The 19,398-nt window shown below is 46.4% G+C and overlaps 1 protein-coding gene across 1 annotated transcript; it reads right to left on the reverse strand.

Moving 5' to 3' along the window:
• Positions 1-8,697: 8,697 nt before the first annotated feature.
• Positions 8,698-17,956, reverse strand: RBM43 (RNA binding motif protein 43). The gene is made up of 4 exons (XM_053983165.1): positions 17,597-17,956; positions 15,487-15,685; positions 11,144-11,238; positions 8,698-10,536 (listed from the first exon to the last, which is right to left on the reverse strand). The coding sequence occupies exons 1-4, from the start codon at positions 17,954-17,956 to the stop codon at positions 9,817-9,819; spliced, it is 1,374 nt and encodes a 457-aa protein (XP_053839140.1). The 3' UTR covers positions 8,698-9,816.
• Between the last annotated feature and the right edge of the window lie 1,442 nt (positions 17,957-19,398).

Raw genomic sequence — 19,398 nt, forward strand, 5'->3', positions numbered from 1 at the left:
TTAATATGGGAAATAACTCCACAGGAATAGGATAAAATTCAGGTGGAACCCAAATTTCCCAGCAGCAAACCCTGGCATCCCTGGAAAACTAAATTCTGCTATTCTAGGAGCCCAAATTCCATGTTAATATGGGAAATAACTCAGAGAAATAGGATAAAGTTCAGGTGGAACCCCAATTTCCCAGCAGCAAACCCCTGGAAAACCAAAACCCATTATTCCAGGAGCCCAAATTCCATGTTAATATGGGAAATAACTCCACAGGAATAGGATAAAATTCAGGTGGAACCCCAGTTTCCCAGCAGCAAACCCCTGGCATCCCTGGAAAACTAAATTCTGCTATTCCAGGAGCCCAAATTCCATGTTAATATGGGAAATAACTCAGAGAAATAGGATAAAATTCAGGTGGAATCCCAATTTCCCAGCAGCAAACCTCTGGAAACCCAAATTCCATTATTCCAGGAGCCCACATTCCATGTTAATATGGGAAATAACTCAGAGAAATAGGATAAAATTCAGGTGGAACCCCAATTTTCCAGCAGCAAACCCCTGGAAACCCAAATCCCATTATTCCAGGAGCCCAAATTCCATGTTAAAATGGGAAATAACTCAGAGAAATAGGATAAAATTCAGGTGGAATCCCAATTTCCCAGCAGCAAACCTCTGGCATCCCAGGAAAACTAAATTCGGCTATTGCAGGAGCCCAAATCCCATGTTAATATGGGAAATAACTCAGAGAAATAGGATAAAATTCAGGTGGAACCCCAATTTTCCAGCAGCAAACCCCTGGAAACCCAAATCCCATTATTCCAGGAGCCCAAATTCCATGTTAAAATGGGAAATAACTCAGAGAAATAGGATAAAATTCAGGTGGAATCCCAATTTCCCAGCAGCAAACCTCTGGAAACCCAAATCCCATTATTCCAGGAGCCCAAACCCAAGATCATCTCTGGAAAACTTCCCGAGGCCGAGGTGCCCCAGACACTTTTGTGGGAATGATTTCAGGCCCCAGGAATGGCTCAGGATTGAGGACAATAATTGGCAATAATTGGTGCTGTCACTCCGCCTCTGCCACGGTGCAGACGTTGAAATCCTGAAAAAAATCTCATTTTTAGCACACAAAAAAAAAGCAAGTTTGCCCTGCCAGGTTTTCCCAGAAAACAGGAGGGATTTATGCAGCTGTGGCTGAGCCTTGTCCAGGGCAATCCTGCCTTTTCAGCCTATGGAAAAATCCAAATTTTTGGAGCAGGTGGTTCCTGGGAGGGCTGAGTGGGGTGGATCTCAGCCTTAGAGTGCTGCCCATGTTAAGAGAAATTAATATAAATAATTTATTTAAAGTTCCATAATAACATAATTAAATTTTCATGTAACACATAAACATAGAAACACAGCATATGCTATATGAAAATATAAAATATATTTAAATCAAATAATGGATATAATATACACCACATAAATCTATTAAATAATATATTTCTATATTAAAAAATGGACTTCAAGGTCCCTCCCCACCCAAATTTCTTCTGATTTTCAGCCAGATATAATCCTTGAGGACCTCTCATTTGATTAGGTATTCAATCTGTGATTCCCACGGCAGCACTGCAAGTCTGGGAGCTCTTCAAGGTTACTCACATTAAAAAACCGAGAATTTAACACCAAAAAAAAAAAAAAAAAAAAAAAAAACCTAACAAATAATAATAATTAAAAAAAAAAAAAAAAAAAAACAGCTTGAAATTTAACAAGCCCCAAACTGTCAAGACTTCAAATAGCTTCGAGGCTGCTGACACTGCACGCAGGGGTGCAGAGCGGGATGGGGATGGGGATGGGGATGGGGATGGGGATGGGGATGGGGGGACGTGGGTGACACTTTGGGGGACAGCGCTGCCAACAGCACAGCCAGCAACTTAATGCGTGCATTTACTCTGGTCTGCCTTCGGGAGGGTTTAAATGCGATTATTTTGTGGGTTTTCCTCATCTTTCCACCCTCAGCTCCCTCTCCTTTGCAGCTGGTTTGCTCTCCAACGTGTTTGGGGGGAATCCTGCAGTGGGGGAAATCCTGCAGCAGCCACAATCCCAACATTTCCAGCCGTGCTTTTTTTTTTTTGTGGGTTTGGGAGCTCAGGTTAAGCCATATCTGAGTAAAACTCTGCTCCCTCTTCTTGGCTTTTTTTTTTTTGCATCCAAATGAGCCCCCTCCCCTGCAGGGATTTCTGTACACCCCAGGCTGTTTTCCCCCTGGCAATGCCAGGAATTAACCTGGAAAAGCCTGGAAAATCCTTCCTGCTCTCTTTTGGGCCGGCACAGCAGACGCTGGAGTCTCAGTGTTATTCAGAAAATTTGGGAGATGTGAAGTGCTGCTGAGAGAAATGCCAAACCCTTCACTCCTGGGGGAGATGTTCATCCACCAAAGCGGGGGAAAAGCCTCTCAGGGAGGGTTTAGTGTGGGAATTAAAATTTCCACGTGTTCAGGACTGCTTGGATCCACACAAGAGCTTTTTGCTGGAAAATAAAAGCACCCAGATGATGGTGAAGATGATGGTTTTATGCACAGCAAGCTCCCAGTGCAGGCCAGAGCACAATTCTCTGCACCATGAAGGAGAGGAGCAGCTTTTGTGGCTACACCGGGAAAAAACTGTCACAATCCGCCTCAAAGTGGAAGTGAAGGTTTTTTAAGTTTTTATTTCAGGGTGTCTGAAGTGACGGTTTTGGTGCCACTGGCTGCAGCCTGGAGGGGAAGGGAAGGGTTAAATTCTTCAGTGCAGCGGTGGCTGGGAGCTGGAGGGGTCTCTCCCCCAAAATCCGTGTATTTGGAGAGGTCGGGAGGGGATTAGGAGCGATCAGGAGCCCAGGTAAGCCGGGATCAGAGCAGTGGGAGATAAAGGGGGCATCACACACAGAGAGGAGAGTGGTTTGGGGGGAAAGGACCTCAAAGACGCTCTAATTCCAGCTGGGAACTCGGCGTGGCCCCAGCTCACCTGGCTCCGGGGATGGGATAATGGGGTTTGTTTAACGCAGCGTTGATTACAGCACGGTTTAATTACAGCGTGTTTAACAAGGGATTAATCACAGCCTTCTGCTCCTCTCAGACGCCCACGAGCTCCGCCTGAAATCCCGGTTGTACAGGACCCTGAGAGGAGGTGCTGGGAGAGCATCCTGGGCAAGGGAGGGTGGGAAGGAGCCGCTCCCAACATCTCCAGGGAAAGGCGGGCTGAGATCGGGATGGAGCAGGACCCGATCCCAGCATCTCCTCCAGGGAAAGGTGGGCTCAGATCGGGATGGAGCAGGATCTGATCCCAACATCCAGGGAAAGGTGAGCTGAGGTTGGGATGGAGCAGGACCTGATCCCAGCATCTCCTCCAGGGAAAGGTGAACTGAGGTTGGGATGGAGCAGGACCCGATCCCAATATCTCCTCCAGGGAAAGGTGAACTGAGGTTGGGATGGAGCAGGACCCGATCCCAGCATCTCCTCCAGGGAAAGGTGAGCTAAGATCAGTTCCCAGCAGCTCAGGGATGGAGCAGGACCTGATTGATCCCAAAATTTCCTCCAGGGAAAGGTGAATTGAGCCAGGACCTGATCCCGGCATCTCCTCCAGGGAAAGGCGAGCTGAGATCGGGATGGAGCAGGATCTGATCCCAACATTTACTCCAGGGAAAGGTGAGCTGAGGTTGGGATGAAGCGGGATCTGATCCCAACATCCAGGGAAAGGTGAGCTGAGCTCGGCTTCCAGCAGCTTAGGGATGGAGCAGGACCCGATCCCAACATCTCCTCCAGGGAAAGGTGAGCTAAGATCAGTTCCCCGCAGCTCAGAAATGGAGCAGGACCTGATTGATCCCAAAATTTCCTCCAGGGAAAGGTGAATTGAGCCAGGACCTGATCCCAACATCTCCTGCAGGAAAAGGTGAGCTGAGATCAGGGTGGAGTAGGATCTGATCCCAACATCTCCTCCAGGGAAAGGCGAGCTGAGCTCGGGATGGAGCAGGACCTGATCCCAGCATCTCTTCCAGGGACAGGTGAGCTGAGCTTGGCTTCCAGCAGCTCGGGGATGGAGCAGGACCTGATTGATCCCAAAATTTCCTCCAGGGAAAGGCGAGCTGAGCTCGGGATGGAGCAGGACCTGATCCCGGCATCTCTTCCAGGGACAGGTGAGCTGAGCTCGGCTTCCAGCAGCCCCAGGAAGGAGCAGGACCCGCTCCCGGCTCTCCTCCTCCCGCAGCAGGGCAGGAGCCCGGCGCAGACCTTGGAATTCCGGCTCCAAAGCATCTGGCTCCCTCTTGTGTTGCCGAGCTCACGGCAGGAGGAGGAGGAGGAGGATGGGACGAGCTCCGGCTGGTGGCACCTGCTCCGTGGCCAGCCCCAGGAGGGATCCAGCGGCGCCTGAGAGCCCAGAGTGACCCCAAAAGGGCCAACCCCGCACCCCGCTGCTCCCAGGGGGAATCGGGAATGGGAGGAGCAGCTCCAGCACACGCAGCCTGCTCCATCAGGGGTGAGCTGAGAAAATCCCAGCGTGGAGAAATCCCGCTTTTCCTGCGCCTTTCCCACCCCTGGCATTCCTTCTCCAGGGATTTCGGGAGTATGAAACTATTGCAGCTGTACAAACACAACAGAACTTTGTTTTTTCCAGTATTTTATCCCGGGTTCTTTTCCCCTTTGGTATTCTGGGTGGCAGGTGCGTGTTGGATTGGGCCCTTTTCTGACTTACAGATGGGGTAACTGAGAGGTGTTTTAAAAGCTTTTATTCAATTTTCAGTCCCATGTGAAGGGTGAGACCATACAGATGTCATAATTCACACCATCACAATCAGAAGTCAGCTATTTCCTAATTGCAATACCCTCTCAGTTTTTCTTGGCCTATCAGCTTTTGCAACACCGTGAGAGAATTCTCTACAAGTTAATTCTCTACAAATTCATTTCCCACAGCTGCTGATCCCCCACTGCTCCCATGGCAAAGGCAGGAGCAGAAAGGACAGGGAAAATCCACCTGGAAACTGCTTTTAATGCAGCAGCCCAGCGCTGGTGCTGCTGCCTGCAGAGGTGGTGTTTTTCCTGAGCTGAGTTCCCTTCAGGAGATTTCTTCAAAGGCCATTAATGGGTGTCAGGAGACAAAGGAAAGCTGTGTTAGGGAAGTAGAAAAAGGGATTTGTTTTCCAGCAGATGTTCTACAATTCCTACAACCAAGGAAAAAGTAAGTACAAGCAGACCAGGTGCTGTCAGTCCTGAATTGTGCAGTCTTACTCGATTTTTTTTTTTTTCTGGTTTGCTTTAAATCATAATTAAAATTAATTTTTCATCCCCTTGGCCAGGGTGCCTGGTTATCCTCAGGCAGCTGCTGCAGAAGTCAGGGAAGACTCCCATCCTCCAATTTAGGTGAAGGTGGTAAAGTACCCCCATGGGACTTCTCAGTGCTCCTATAATTTAAAAGAGAGGGGTGGAAAAGGTCTTTTCACTGCTCACTGCAGCAAGTGAAGGGAAGGAGCCCCAGGGAGTTCTTTGGAATGAAGCCATGGATCCTGGAACACCGACCACCCTGGATGTGAGGGAGAAGCCACCCCAGAAGGGTTGAGCAATGCAGAAAGCCTTTCCAAGCCTTTCCAAGCCTTTCCAAGCCTTTCCAAGCCTTTCCAACCATTTCCAAGCACTTCCAAGCCTTTCCAACCATTTACAAGCCTTTCCAAGCCTTTCCAAGCCTTTCCAAGCATTTCCAAGCATTTCCAAGCCTTTCCAAGCCTTTCCAAGCCTTTCCAAGCATTTCCAAGCCTTTCCAAGCACTTCCAAGCACTTCCAAGCCTTTCCAACCATTTCCAACCATTTCCAAGCCTTTCCAAGCATTTCCAAGCATTTCCAAGCCTTTCCAAGCATTTCCAAGCCTTTCCAAGCCTTTCCAAGCATTTTCAAGCCTTTCCAACCATTTCCAACCATTTCCAAGCATTTCCAAGCCTTTCCAACCATTTCCAAGCCTTTCCAAGCCTTTCCAAGCCTTTCCAAGCATTTCCAACCATTTCCAAGCCTTTCCAAGCATTTCCAAGCCTTTCCAAGCCTTTCCAACCATTTCCAACCATTTCCAAGCCTTTCCAAACATTTCCAAGCATTTCCAAGCCTTTCCAAGCCTTTCCAAGCATTTCCAGCCCCCCTGGGGGCTTTCCAAGCCTTTCCAAGCATTTCCAAGCCTTTCCAAGCCTTTCCAGCCCCCCTGGGCAGGGTCACAGCTGCTTTTCCTCTGGCACGAGATGTGCACCAGAACAGGAAGGAGGGTTTGTTCCTGGAGCCAAGGGAGATCCCTGCTAAATCCATCTCCTCTCTCCAGCTGGGATCCACCCCTGGGTGGCTGCAGGGACTCACCAATGGTAAATATTCCCATTTTCACCTGCCTTGGATGCTTCCCGGTCTCCAGCGTGGCCTGACGAAGGCGTGGGTGTGAAAGTTGCCTCAGATAATGAGATAATTGTTATTAACTCTGTTTATTTTTCTTACACAACGTTCCCGGGGGGGTTATTTTATAATAAAACCCACGGCTCTCAAAAAGCAGAATATTCCTCTGGGGATGGCAATTTTTTCAGGAGCTGTTGACAGCTCTTTTGCAGTTTCTGCACTTGGAGCAAACGCACAAAGTTTTGAGAGAGGCTCAGAGGTGGCAGGGGCAGCTTGGGGGACAAGAAATCTGCAGCAAGGGCTTTTTTTTTTCCCTCATGGAAAACCCTCCTTCCTGCAGGAACGGCGTCCATCCTTCCCGTGGCATAATGAGATGAGATGAGATGAGATGAGATGAGATGAGATGAGATGAGATGAGATGAGATGAGATGAGATGAAATGAGATGAAATGAGATGCTCAGGTACAATGGGGAACGGGGGGAGGCTTTGTCCTCCCTCCCTGCAGGATGCTGAAGGATTCTGCTCAGCCACTCCTGCTGCACCACCTCCCCCAGCCCCTCAGGACAACCAGCAGATTGCTTTGGGCCTCCAAACTGGCTAATATTTTCCTGCTGAGGGATGTCCCTCAAATCCTCGTGGGTTTAAGGCATTTTTAATGTGTTTTTAGGGTGTTTTTAAGGTGTTTTCCCCACTGGCTGTAGCCAGGTGCTGCCAGGAACTGAGCTCACATTCTGCTGCTATTTCTGCCTTCTTAAGTTATTTTTTTTAAATTTATTTTCCAGTAGGAGTTGTGTCTCAAATCAAAATTGGGCTTCGTATTTTTACAGCTCTTATTTCTCCCCGTTCTGGGGAAGGGCAGAGAGCGAGGGCACAAATATTTTGTTGAGGTCTCCTGAGCAAGTTTTTTTTTATTCAAATTCATGTGCAAACCTGAGAGTCCCGAGTCAACCAACAGATCCAGGAATAACAGCTGCTGCTTCCCCAGATATTATCCAACACACACAACTATTTTTCAAGTGGAATTTCATAGAGACAGCAGAGCCTTGCTTGCCATAAGAATAACTGTGAGAAGGAGAGCTGGCAAATCCCTGAGCAGCCCTAAGCCGGGTTTGTTTGGTTGGATTTGTTGGAATATTCATGGCCACGGCCAAATTGGAGGGGTTTTAGCCAAATATCCCTGGTTTTTCCGTGGAATGTGCACGGTGAGGGAAGGAATGTTTCACTGGTGATGTCGTTCTGGTTGTGTTTCCACCAAAGGTGGGGCATTCCCAGCCACATCCCAGCTGGAAAAGCAGCCCTGGAGCACAAGAGCTCCTCTGCTCCTCTTTCCCCAGCCACCCCCCCACGGTGCAGACATTGAAATCCTGAAAAAAATCTCATTTTTAGCACACAAAAAAAAGCAAGTTTGCCCTGCCAGGTTTTCCCAGAAAACAGGAGGGATTTATGCAGCTGTGGCTGAGCCTTGTCCAGGGCAATCCTGCCTTTTCAGCCTATGGAAAAATCCAAATTTTTGGAGCAGGTGGCTCCTGGGAGGGGTGAGTGGGGTGGAGCTCAGCCTTAGAGTGATGCCCATAATATAAATAATATAAATAATTTATTTAAAGTTCCATAATAATATAATTAAATTTTCATGTAACACATAAACATAGAAACACAGCATATGCTATATAAAAATATAAAATATATTTAAATCAAATAATGGATATAATATACACCACATAAATCTAGTAAATAATATACTTCTATATTAAAAAAATGGGCTGAAGTGCTGCTGCCAGCTGTGCTGGTGCCAAAAACTACTCAAAATCCACCCCCAGCCAGCAGCAACCAGCAACCACCAGTGCCACTGGTCTGCCTGTTGAGCAAATAGGAAATGCCAAAGCTCTGAATCAGAAAAAAAAAATATATATATATAAATTAAAAAAAAATGAGGCTCTTCAGAGAAAAAGATGAGAAGCTCAATGTGGGCACTGGAAAACAGCACTAATTTCTTTAAAGGATTATCCTTCATAGAGGATTTTCTCTTTGACAAGGTTGAAAAACTTCCCATCTCTGCTTGGGTTTTGTGAGGACGACCCCAAAGAGCTCCAGGGGGAGTTTTCCAGAGTTTCCCATACCTGAACCCCTTGGAAAACCTGCAGAGGATGAAATAATAATAATAATAATAATAATAATAATAATAATAATAATAATAATAATAATATAATTATTACTAATATTATATTTTAAAATTTATTATTAATGTATTATTATTATTATTATTATTATTATTATTATTATTATTATTATTATTATTATTATTAAATCTCTTTAAATATTGCTCCCTACTAAGTATCTTTAAATATCCCTCTCCCAGTTCAGCAAAGCACTTAAGCTCACCAGCTTGCTGCTTTGACACTCATTTTTAATATTTTGCTTTAACACCTCTCACTGGCACCACTGCAATGCAGAATCAGCCACGAAAAGAAAATGCCTCGAGCGTTTCTTGGGCTTCCAACCAAAAATCTGGGATTAGGTTAAAAAAACACAGCCACAATGTTTTGGACAATTCTTTTAATGGCAAAAAAACACTAAAACTTTTCCCTGCACATCAGGCAGAAAAGCTGCTCTGGATGTTTTGACAAATTATTCTAAACACACGGATATCACAAAATAAAAGCTATTTTCTAAATGGGTTAAAAAAAACCAAAAAAACATTTGTGCCCTTGTAATGGATACAGAAACAGATTTGCATAAACAGAATCTGATTCCAAAGTCTGAACGCCCCCAAATTTTCCCATCAAATCTCTGGACACACTTTCATGTGTAAATAAGGAGCTGTCAAGAGATGCTGCAGAAGCCTTTACAGCTGGAAGGAAAAAAAAAACCCATTATTGCTCCTATGAAAACAAACTTGCCTGTTTCCTGCAGGGAAGAGTTTTCAAGGCTTTCTCAAGCCTGTCCACTCCGGGTGCGTTTTGCTCTGCCAAGTGTCCCAGCTCTCTTCTCAAGGGTCCCTCTGCAGATAAAGGCCCAGGAAAGGTCCCCGTTCCTGCCTGCTGTGCTCACAGAACTTCCCTGCAGGCTTTCCTACATGGCTGGCACACCCAGCTCAAATTTAAAAAAAAAATTAATTAAAAAAAAAAAAAAGAAAAATCACTTTTCTCATCATGTACTCCTTGACAGCAAGCTGGGATGAGAATGCACTGAGGTACCAAAAGGAAATGTGGCTGTTTCTGGGCAGAAACAGCCCCAAGCTCATGAAAGATGCAGAGATCATTGAATTTTTTTTTTGTTCTGACCTTAATTTGGTATTTGGGGGGGGGGGCCAGGCTTGGTCACCCTCCCGTGCAGAGCTGCCAGCCTGTGAGTGGGACAAAGTGCCACCCCAGAGGCACGGAGGGAGGTCTGCAGCGCCACGGGGCCGCAGGCACAGTCTGGGTGAGAAATCCAAACTCCAGGAACCCTCACTCCTACCTGGAGAGCCTCTTCACCTCCTCTGCGAGCCCAAAAACATCTGCAGAAGGTCCCACCAGGTCCACGTGGGTGTCCCAGGGGATGAGCAGCACTTTGGGGAACCGGGCTTTGAGCCTTTCGCAGAGCTGTTTGTGTCTCTGCCTCTCGGCTCTGCTGGGCTCCTTGAGGCAGATCCTTTCCTTCCTCAGCACCTTCTGCAGCTCCACCGAGTAATCCTCAATCGTTTTCTTGGCCCTCAATCCCTGCAAAGCACCAGCCTTGCTGCCAGCGCTCTCAATGCACACCGTGGCGATGTCACCGTCAGCGACAGCAGAAATGACGACGCCGTTTCCCTGGAAGGCTCCGGGAAGGAAGCACCTCATGTAGCGATAGATATCCGCGTCCAGAACCAGCACTTGCTTTTCCCTCTGCGCTTCCCGGGCGGAATTCCTCGTCTCCGCGGCGCCTCTGTGCCCCTGCAGCTTCCTCCTGGGCCTCTGGTGGGGTTTTCCCTCTCTCCTGGGCTCCTCTGAGAGGGATTTTGCCTTCAGCAGCAGGAATTCTCTCAGCCCCCGGAGTGCCGGGAAGGAGCCTCGCGCAGCGATCTGCCCGCCACGCTGCAAAGGCCCAAAGCTCAGCGCCGGGCTCTGCTTCCTCATCTCCTCCACCAAATCCTCTAAAACCAAGTGGTCGCTGAAAACAGCCAGGCTGAGGGTGCACGTGACCCAGAGGAAGGCCTGGAATTGTCAACGGGAGAAGTTAAGGAGTGGCTAATGAGGCATTAAGCGTAATTAGATGGAATTAGGCGTGGGAAATGGAAAGCTAGAAACTTCCATGGACGCAGGAGGGTTTGATCTGCAGCCTTGGGAGAAGCTTGGATTGATGTAAAAATACAATACAGAAAAGTCATAAGCTTATGTTTCTATAGTTGTAAGTAAGAGTATGCCTTAAGTAAGTGAGAAACTGCATTGATAAGACGGTGAAGGGTTGATAATGTAGAAATGAAATTGTGTGGAGTCACCTAAGAGTTTAGAAGATGTAACAGGAGCATCTGTGTGTACGTGTGGCAGGAGCCCATTGATAAAAGTACACTCATTGCAGCAGAAGAGAGCAAAGGGGATAGGCTAGAAAAGCAAAATAAACTTTGTGGCAACTCTCCATTGGGTTAGAAAGTTTGCCTCGTGACAAAGAGCTGGTGACCATTTTTTGTGGCCGACTGTGTGCTCCCTTAAATCTGACAGCATCTGAGACTGATGTTTATCTGAGCAATAAATGGGTTTTAGCCCGACTGGGGTCCCATGCCCTCAATTAAAGCAGTGCTAATGACGTTAGGGAGGAACTCACGCTGTGGCTGTAGCGGGTCACCGTCAGGGGATACGGCCTGGCCAGCCTCTTGTCCTGCAGGAGATGCTGATCCTTCTTCAGAACACGCTCCACAACTGCAAACAAACCCAGATTCACTTGAGCAGGCTGCCCCGGAGCAGAGTGACAGAACAAAGCAGGGATTTATTAAAGGATCTCCTCCATGGATCCACCTTGGGCAGCACCAGAGCCCAGCCAGGGCTGCAGCCAAGAGGAACCAAAATGGTCCCAAAATGCACGAGCGCTCCCGGGGGCTCTCACTGGGATCAGCTCTGCTCCATTTGCACCTTGCAGTTCATTGGCCACTTCCAGCTTGAGGTGATCAAGTCCCATCCTGCTTGTTTTTCTCTCTGCAGCCCACGCTGTTTGTGCTCCTGGGCCTGAGCTTTGGATCATTTGTCCTTGGTGCCCAGCTGGAGAAGGAATTGTTTTGTCTCCCTGCTCTGTGCAGAGAGCTCAGCAACACTTCATGTGAAGCTCAGAGCTGCACACCAAAGCAGCACAGAGCCTGGAAAATTAAATAAAAGCCAAACCTGGGGCACCAGTGGAGCAGTGATCCAGTCGCCTCCAGCCTGCTGAGCCCCTCCTGCACCCCCACACCTGCAGCCCACTCCATCCTCTCCCCCAACACTTCATCCCAATGGCTCCGAGAGACACGAGCCCGGCTCCTTGGCACGTTCACTGCCACAGATTTATCCCCCGGAGCCCGACCACAAAAAAAAAAAAAAAAAAAAAAAAAAAACATTATTTAGGGCATAAATTTGTTCCCGCAAAAATAAAACCCTAAAACTCGACCCCATTACCAGAGAGGCTTCAGCCTCCTGAGGGTACCTGAAAGAGCTTTCAGTAAGTTAGAGACAAGATTTTTGAGTTTTTTGGATGATGTGATTTTTTTTTTTTTATTTTTTTATCGATAAGAAGGGTGAGTTTCGTTTATACTGTCACAGTTTAAAAAGTTACGAGATTTTTAGTTATGGTTTTTAGTTCTAGCATAGTTTTTCAGTTATAGTTTTAGTAGTAGCAGTTATAATTTTAGTATGGTAAAGTATAGATTTTTAGTTATAATAGAGTAGAGTTTAAAAAGTTATACTATCTTTTAAAAAGAGTTATTAATAAAATATTAATAAAGATATTTACGGTTTAAATTTAATTTTTAAATATTTTGTTTTATGGATTTATGTTATGGTGTAAGTTTTTTCTCGTTAATTATGTTATTTAATTAATAACATTAATTATGTTATTTATAGTATAATTTATATAATTCATACTATAAATTTATAATATTTATATTACAATATTAGTAATATAAATACAATATTAGTAATATTGTAATATTAGTAATATAAATACAATATTAGTAATATTGTATTTATAGTACTTTATATAATATTAATAGTAATATAGTATTTATAGTAATATAGTAATATAGTAAACTATAGTAATATAGTATTTATAATATAGTAACATTGTATTTATATAATTATAATATAGTTTAAATATATTTCTAATATAGTATTTACAATATTTATAGAATGAACAGTATAAATTTATAATATTTATAAAAATATAGTATTGTATTTAATTTTTTTTATTTCTTATTTAATTATTTTTATTAAAATATTTTAAATTTTACTTTTTTTTAATTTAGGTTAATGTTTTTTTTTTTTAATCATAAATTTGTATTTTTTGCTTTTAACACTTAAGTTTCGAAGTTCGTTTTAAAATTTCAAATTCAATTTTGCGTTTAAACTTTCGCTTACTTTTGAATTATAAATTTATATATTGTTTTTGGTTTTAGCACTTGAGCTTCAAAGTTCGTTTTAAAATTTCAAATTAAATTTTGCCTTTAAACTTTCGCTTACTTTTAAATTATAAATTTATAATTTTTTTTGTTTTAACACTGAAGTTTAGAAGTTAGTTTTAAAAATTTCACATTAAATTTTGCATTTAAACTTTCGATTACTTTTGAATTATAAATTTATATTTTTTTTTTTTGGTTTTAGCACTTGAGCTTCAAAGTTCGTTTTAAAATTTCACATAAAATTTTGCATTTAAACTTTCGCTTACTTTTAAATTATAAATTTATATATTTTTTTGGTTTTAACACTTAAGTTTCAAAGTTCGTTTTAAAATTTCAAATTAAATTTTGCGTTTAAACTTTTGTTTACTTTTAAATTATAAATTTATATTGTTTTGGTTTTAACACATAAGTTTAGAAGTTCGTTTTAAAATTTCAAATTCAATTTTGCATTTAAACTTCCGCTTACTTTTAAATTATAAATTTTTTTTTTTTTTTTTTGGTTTTAGCCCTTAAGCTTCGAAGTTCGTTTTAAAATTTCGAATTAAATTTTGAATCAACAATTCAAATTAAGTTCTGTTGACCTCCGAACTTCCGCTTACGGGCTTAACGTTCTAGGAGCATTTTGCATTTCGAACTCTAAGGAATTCCACTTCCATTCCAAATCGCTCCGGGGGCTGATCCTCCTGCAGAACCCAGACTGCTGTCATTTCTCAGACTAAGATAAACTGAAGAAGAGCTAGATTTTTTTCTTTTTTAGGGGGAAAAGGAAAAAGAAACTTAAAGAAATTGTATTCACTCCAGATGAAATTCTTCTAAGGAATATAATGGCAGCGACTTAGTATTCAATATTTAGCTCAAGAGGGACTTTCATAGTATGGGAAAATTACGTGGACTGTAGATATAGGTCTGAAATTCCCTTCTCACAGACAAACTGTGGTGATGATAGTGAATTTGCACCTTGCTGTTTCAGTGCTAAATTCCTGTTCTACAGAGACCAGAGCTCAAAAGTCACGTAGGCTTTCATAGTATAGGAACTTATAGGGACTTTCATAGTATAGGAAAATTACGTGGACTGTAGATATAGGTCTGAAATTCCCTTCTCACAGACAAACTGTGGGGATGATAGTGAATTTGCACCTTGCTGTTTCAGTACTAAATTCCTGGTCTAGAGACCAGAGCTCAAAACACCTTCTTGATCCTCGAAGGTCACGTAGGCTTTCATAGTATAGGAACTTATAGGGACTTTCATAGTATAGGAAAATTACGTGGACCTTAGATATAGGTCTGAAATTCCCTTCTCACAGACAAACTGTGGGGATGATAGTGAATTTGCACCTTGCTGTTTCAGTACTAAATTCCTGGTCTAGAGACCAGAGCTCAAAAGTCACGTAGGCTTTCATAGTATAGGAACTTATAGGGACTTTCATAGTATAGGAAAATTACGTGGACTGTAGATATAGGTCTGAAATTCCCTTCTCACAGATAAACTGTGGGGATGATAGTGAATTTGCACCTTGCTGTTTCAGTGCTAAATTCCTGTTCTACAGAAACCAGAGCTCAAAACAACCTTCTTGTTCCTTGAAGGTCACGTAGGCTTTCATAGTATAGGAACTTACAGGGACTTTCACAGTATAGGAAAATTACGTGGACTGTAGATATAGGTCTGAAATTCCCTTCTCACAGACAAACTGTGGTGATGTTAGTGGATTTGCACCTTGCTGTTTCAGTGCTAAATTCCTGGTCTAGAGACCAGAGCTCAAAACAACCTTCTTGATCCTCGAAGGTCACGTAGGCTTTCATAGTATAGGAACTTATAGGGACTTTCATAGTATGGGAAAATTATGTGGACTGTAGATATAGGTCTGAAATTCCCTTCTCACAGACAAACTGTGGTGATGATAGTGAATTTGCACCTTGCTGTTTCAGTACTAAATTCCTGGTCTAGAGACCAGAGCTCAAAAGTCACGTAGGCTTTCATAGTATAGGAACTTATAGGGACTTTCATAGTATGGGAAAATTATGTGGACTGTAGATATAGGTCTGAAATTCCCTTCTCACAGATAAACTGTGGGGATGATAGTGAATTTGCACCTTGCTGTTTCAGTACTAAATTCCTGGTCTAGAGACCAGAGCTCAAAAGTCACGTAGGCTTTCATAGTATAGGAACTTATAGGGACTTTCACAGTATAGGAAAATTACGTGGACTGTAGAAATAGGTCTGAAATTCCCTTCTCACAGACAAACTGTGGTGATGATAGTGAATTTGCACCTTGCTGTTTCAGTACTAAATTCCTGTTCTACAGAGACCAGAGCTCAAAACAACCTTCTTGTTCCTTGAAGGTCACGTAGGCTTTCATAGTACAGGAACTTACAGGGACTTTCATAGTATAGGAAAATTATGTGGACTGTAGATATAGGTCTGAAATTCCCTTCTCACAGACAAACTGTGGTGATGATAGTGAATTTGCACCTTGCTGTTTCAACACTAAATTCCTGTTCTACAGAAACCAGAGCTCAAAACAACCTTCTTGATCCTCGAAGGTCACGTAGGCGACTCCAGGGCCCCGCGCGGGATACGCCACCTCCTCGACGTCGCCGCCGCCGTTCCGCGACGTTTGGAAGTGGATGGTGAGGATGTCGGCCAGGAGCTCGTCCTGCAGGAGGCCGGCGGGGACGCCGCCGACCACGACGGTCCTCGCGCCTCGGCCGGCCCGGCCCGCGGCCTGCGCACACACGGCACGCTCAGGAGGGACCGAGAAATTCCCACCCCTTCCCCTTCTTCCCTTTTTTTTTTGGTTTTTTTTTTTTTTTTTTTTTTTTTGGGTTTTTTTTGCAAATTGCGGAGCACTGACTACATTTAACGGTTCGCTGACTTCTCGGGAGGAAGGAGGCAAATTTGGTTTTTCTGCATGGCAGCGCTTGTGGGAACGAGCTGTCAGTAACTGTACTTGTGGTCAGTCACTCCATCTGAATTCTTTAAACTTCTCTTTAAGTTTTAAACTTCCCTTAAGTCGTTTTTTTTTTTTGTTTGCTTGTTTGGTTAGTTTTTTTGTTTGGTTGTGTTTCTTTGGGTTTTTTTTTTTTGGTGTTTTTTTTTTTGGGTTTTGGTTTTTTTGTTGTTTTTTGGGGTTTTTTTTGTTTGTTTTTTGTTTTGTTTTGTTTTGCTTGGGGTTTTTTGGGGGGCTTTTTTGGGTTTTTTTGGGGGTTTTTTGGGGTTTTTTTTGGTGGGGTTTTTTGGGGTTTTTTTGGGGGTTTTTTTGGGGGTTTTTTTGGGGGGGTTTTTTTGGGGGCTTTTTTGGGTTTTTTTGGGGGGTTTTTTGGGGGGTTTTTTGGTGGGGTTTTTTGGGGTTTTTTTGGTGGGTTTTTTTGGTGGGTTTTTTTGGGGGTTTTTTTGGGGTTTTTTTGGTGGGGTTTTTTTGGTGGGGTTTTTTTTTTTGTTTTGTTTTGTTTTTTGGGGTTTTTTGGTGGTTTTTTTTTTTTCTTCCCCTGAGCCTGGGCTGCCTAAAACAGGCTCCCATCTCCAGAGCAGAACGTGCTGCCGATGGGAGCGATGCCTGCCCAAAAAATCCCGGCGACCACCGCGTCTCTGGAGACAAACCCATCAAATCCCGAGAGCCGGGAGCTTTTAATTAATGACAGCGGCCAATTATCCCGGCGGTGAGGCTCGTGTGAGAGCCGGCCCCAGGCTGCGAGGAGCCGGCACGGAGGGAATGCCAGCGGGGCGCCTCCGGGATGCAGCCGGGATTTTCTCACGCCTGGCACAGCCGGAGCTCGGCTCAGCTGCCAGACAGCCCTGACACCTTCCCAGCTGGTGTTTGGGAGCAACACTCGGGCCTGCTAGTGGGGTTAGGGGGGAGAAAAAAAAAAAACAAAACCCCAAAGAACACGCGGTTTGTGCTGAATCACTCCCGAGACGCGTCTGTGCCGAGCAGCTGCTCCCAGGCGGGGATGGGCGCTGCGGGAGGGGCTGGGAATGGGGAGGGAATGGGCCGGAATGTGGAGGGAATGCGGCAGGGAATGGGCCAGAACGGGGAGAGAATGGGGGAGGGAATGGGGGGTGGAATAGAGAAGGAATGGGGCCGGGAATGGGGCCGGGAATGGGGCAGCACCTCCGGTGACAATGGGTCGTGCTGGGGCTTCCTGGCAAATCCTGGAGTGGTTTGGGTTGGGAGGGACCTTAGAGCTCATCCCAGTCCAGCCCTGCCATGGCAGGGACACCTTCCACTGTCCCAGGGTGTTCCAAACCCTGTCCACCCTGGCCTTGGGCACTGCCAGGGATCCAGGGGCAGCCCCAGCTGCTCTGGGAATTCCAGCCCAGCCAGGAATTCCCAATTCCCAATCTCCCAGCCATCCCTGCCCTCTGGCAGTGGGAGCCATTCCCTGGCTCCTGTCCCTCCATCCCTTGTCCCCAGTCCCTCCCCAGCTCCCTTTCCAGCCTTTCCCAGCGTTTTTCCCCCCAGCTCCTCCCGGCCCAGCCCCTCGCGGTGCGCGGCCCCCGCTCCCCCCGGACCCGGCACTTGCCATGGCCGCTCCAACGGGACGGGATCCCACCGGGATGGGGATCCCACCGGGACGGGATCTCAGCGGGATGGGGATCCCACCGGGACGGGATCTCAGCGGGATGGGGATCCCACCGGGACGGGATCTCCCCGGGAAGGGCTCGGAGCGAGCGGGCCCGGCGGGGAAACGAAAGCGAAAGCGGCGGGGAAGCGGCGGGGCCGCCCCCAGCCCGGCGGGAACGGGAACACAGCGAGGCTCGGCCCGCCCTTCCCGGCCGGAACTGCGGGGCCGGGAATGCTGGCAGTGCCTGCGGGGCGGGAACGGGCACCGGGAGCCGGGATGCGCAGGGACACACGCAGGGACACGTACATGGACAAGGGACACACGTGGAGAGGGACAGGGACACACATGGAGAGAGACACATTGAGAGGGATAGGCATGGAGAGGGACAGGGACACATATGGAGAGAGACACACGTGGAGAATGACACGCATGGGGAGGGACACACGTGGAGAATGACACGCATGGAGAGGGACAGACATGGACTGGGACATGCATGGAGAGAGAGACATGGAAAGGGACATGCAGGGACAGGGACAAACACATGGAGAGGGACACACGTGGAGAAGGACAGGTATGGAGAGGGACAGGGACACACATGGAGAGAGACACACGTGATGAAGGACAGGCGTGGAGAGGGACAGACATGGACAGGGACACGCATGGAGGGAGATACACATGAAGAGGGACATGCAGGGACAAGGACAAACACATGGACAGGGACACACATGGAGAGGGACAGACACGGACAGGGACACGCATGGACTGGGACATGCATGGAGAGAGACATGGAAAGGGACATGCAGGGACAGGGACAAACACATGGAGAGGGACACACGTGGAGAAGGGCATGCATGGAGAGGGACAGGGACACACATGGAGAGAGACACGTGGAGAAGGGCATGCATGGAGAGGGACACGCATGGAGAGGGACACGCATGGACTGGGACATGCATGGAGAGAGACATGGAAAGGGACATGAAGGGACAGGCACAAACACATGGACAGGAACACGCATGGAGAGGGACACGTGGAGAAAGACAGGTATGGAGAGGGACAGGGACACACATGGAGAGAGACACACGTGATGAAGGACAGGCGTGGAGAGGGATATGCATGGAGAGGGACAGACATGGACAGGGACACGCATGGAGGGAGATACACATGAAGAGGGACATGCAGGGACAAGGACAAACACATGGACAGGAACACGCATGGAGAGGGACACACGTGGAGGACAGGTATGGAGAGGGACAGGGACACACATGGAGAGAGACACACGTGATGAAGGACAGGCCTGGAGAGGGATATGCATGGACAGGGACACGCATGGAGAGAGATACACATGAAGAGGGACATGCAGGGACAGGGACAAACACATGGACAGGGACAAACACATGGACAGGGACACACATGGAGAGGGACAGACACGGACAGGGACACGCATGGACTGGGACATGCATGGAGAGAGACGTGGAAAGGGACATGCAGGGACAGGGAGAAACACATGGACAAACGCATGGAGAAGGGCACAAGGGAGAAGGGCATCCATGGACAGGGACAAGCAGGGACAGGGACACACGTGGAGAAGGACAGGAGTGGAGAGGGGGGACATGTGTGGACTGGGACATGCATGGAATGGGATATGCATGGAGAGGGACATGCACACACAGGGAACACTCCCAGGGATCCAGGGGCTTCTCTGGACACCCTGTCCCACCCTCCCAGGCAGGAATTCCTTCCCACTGTCCCACATGGCCAGGGACACCCCCGTGGCACCCCAAAGGCTGTGCCTGCACAGCTCCCGTGGCCCCAAACAGCCCCGTGCTGGGCTGGGTGAAAGCTGCAGCTGGGAAATGTCCCTGTGTGTAATTTG

Source organism: Vidua macroura, chromosome 7 (assembly GCF_024509145.1).
Source record: "Vidua macroura isolate BioBank_ID:100142 chromosome 7, ASM2450914v1, whole genome shotgun sequence".
Lineage (NCBI taxonomy): Eukaryota > Metazoa > Chordata > Aves > Passeriformes > Viduidae > Vidua > Vidua macroura.

Bases quoted from the DNA above. Each gene is read 5' to 3' on its own strand.
- RBM43 (XM_053983165.1), bottom strand. From the start codon at position 17,956: ATGCGTGTCATTCTCCACGTGTGTCTCTCTCCATATGTGTCCCTGTCC. The intron at 11,239-15,486 runs GTTGTTTTGAGC...GTTTGTTTGCAG, and splicing joins GACCTTCGAGGATCAAGAAG to TTGTGGAGCGTGTTCTGAAG. The intron at 10,537-11,143 runs GTGAGTTCCTCC...TGACAATTCCAG, and splicing joins TGACCCGCTACAGCCACAGC to GCCTTCCTCTGGGTCACGTG.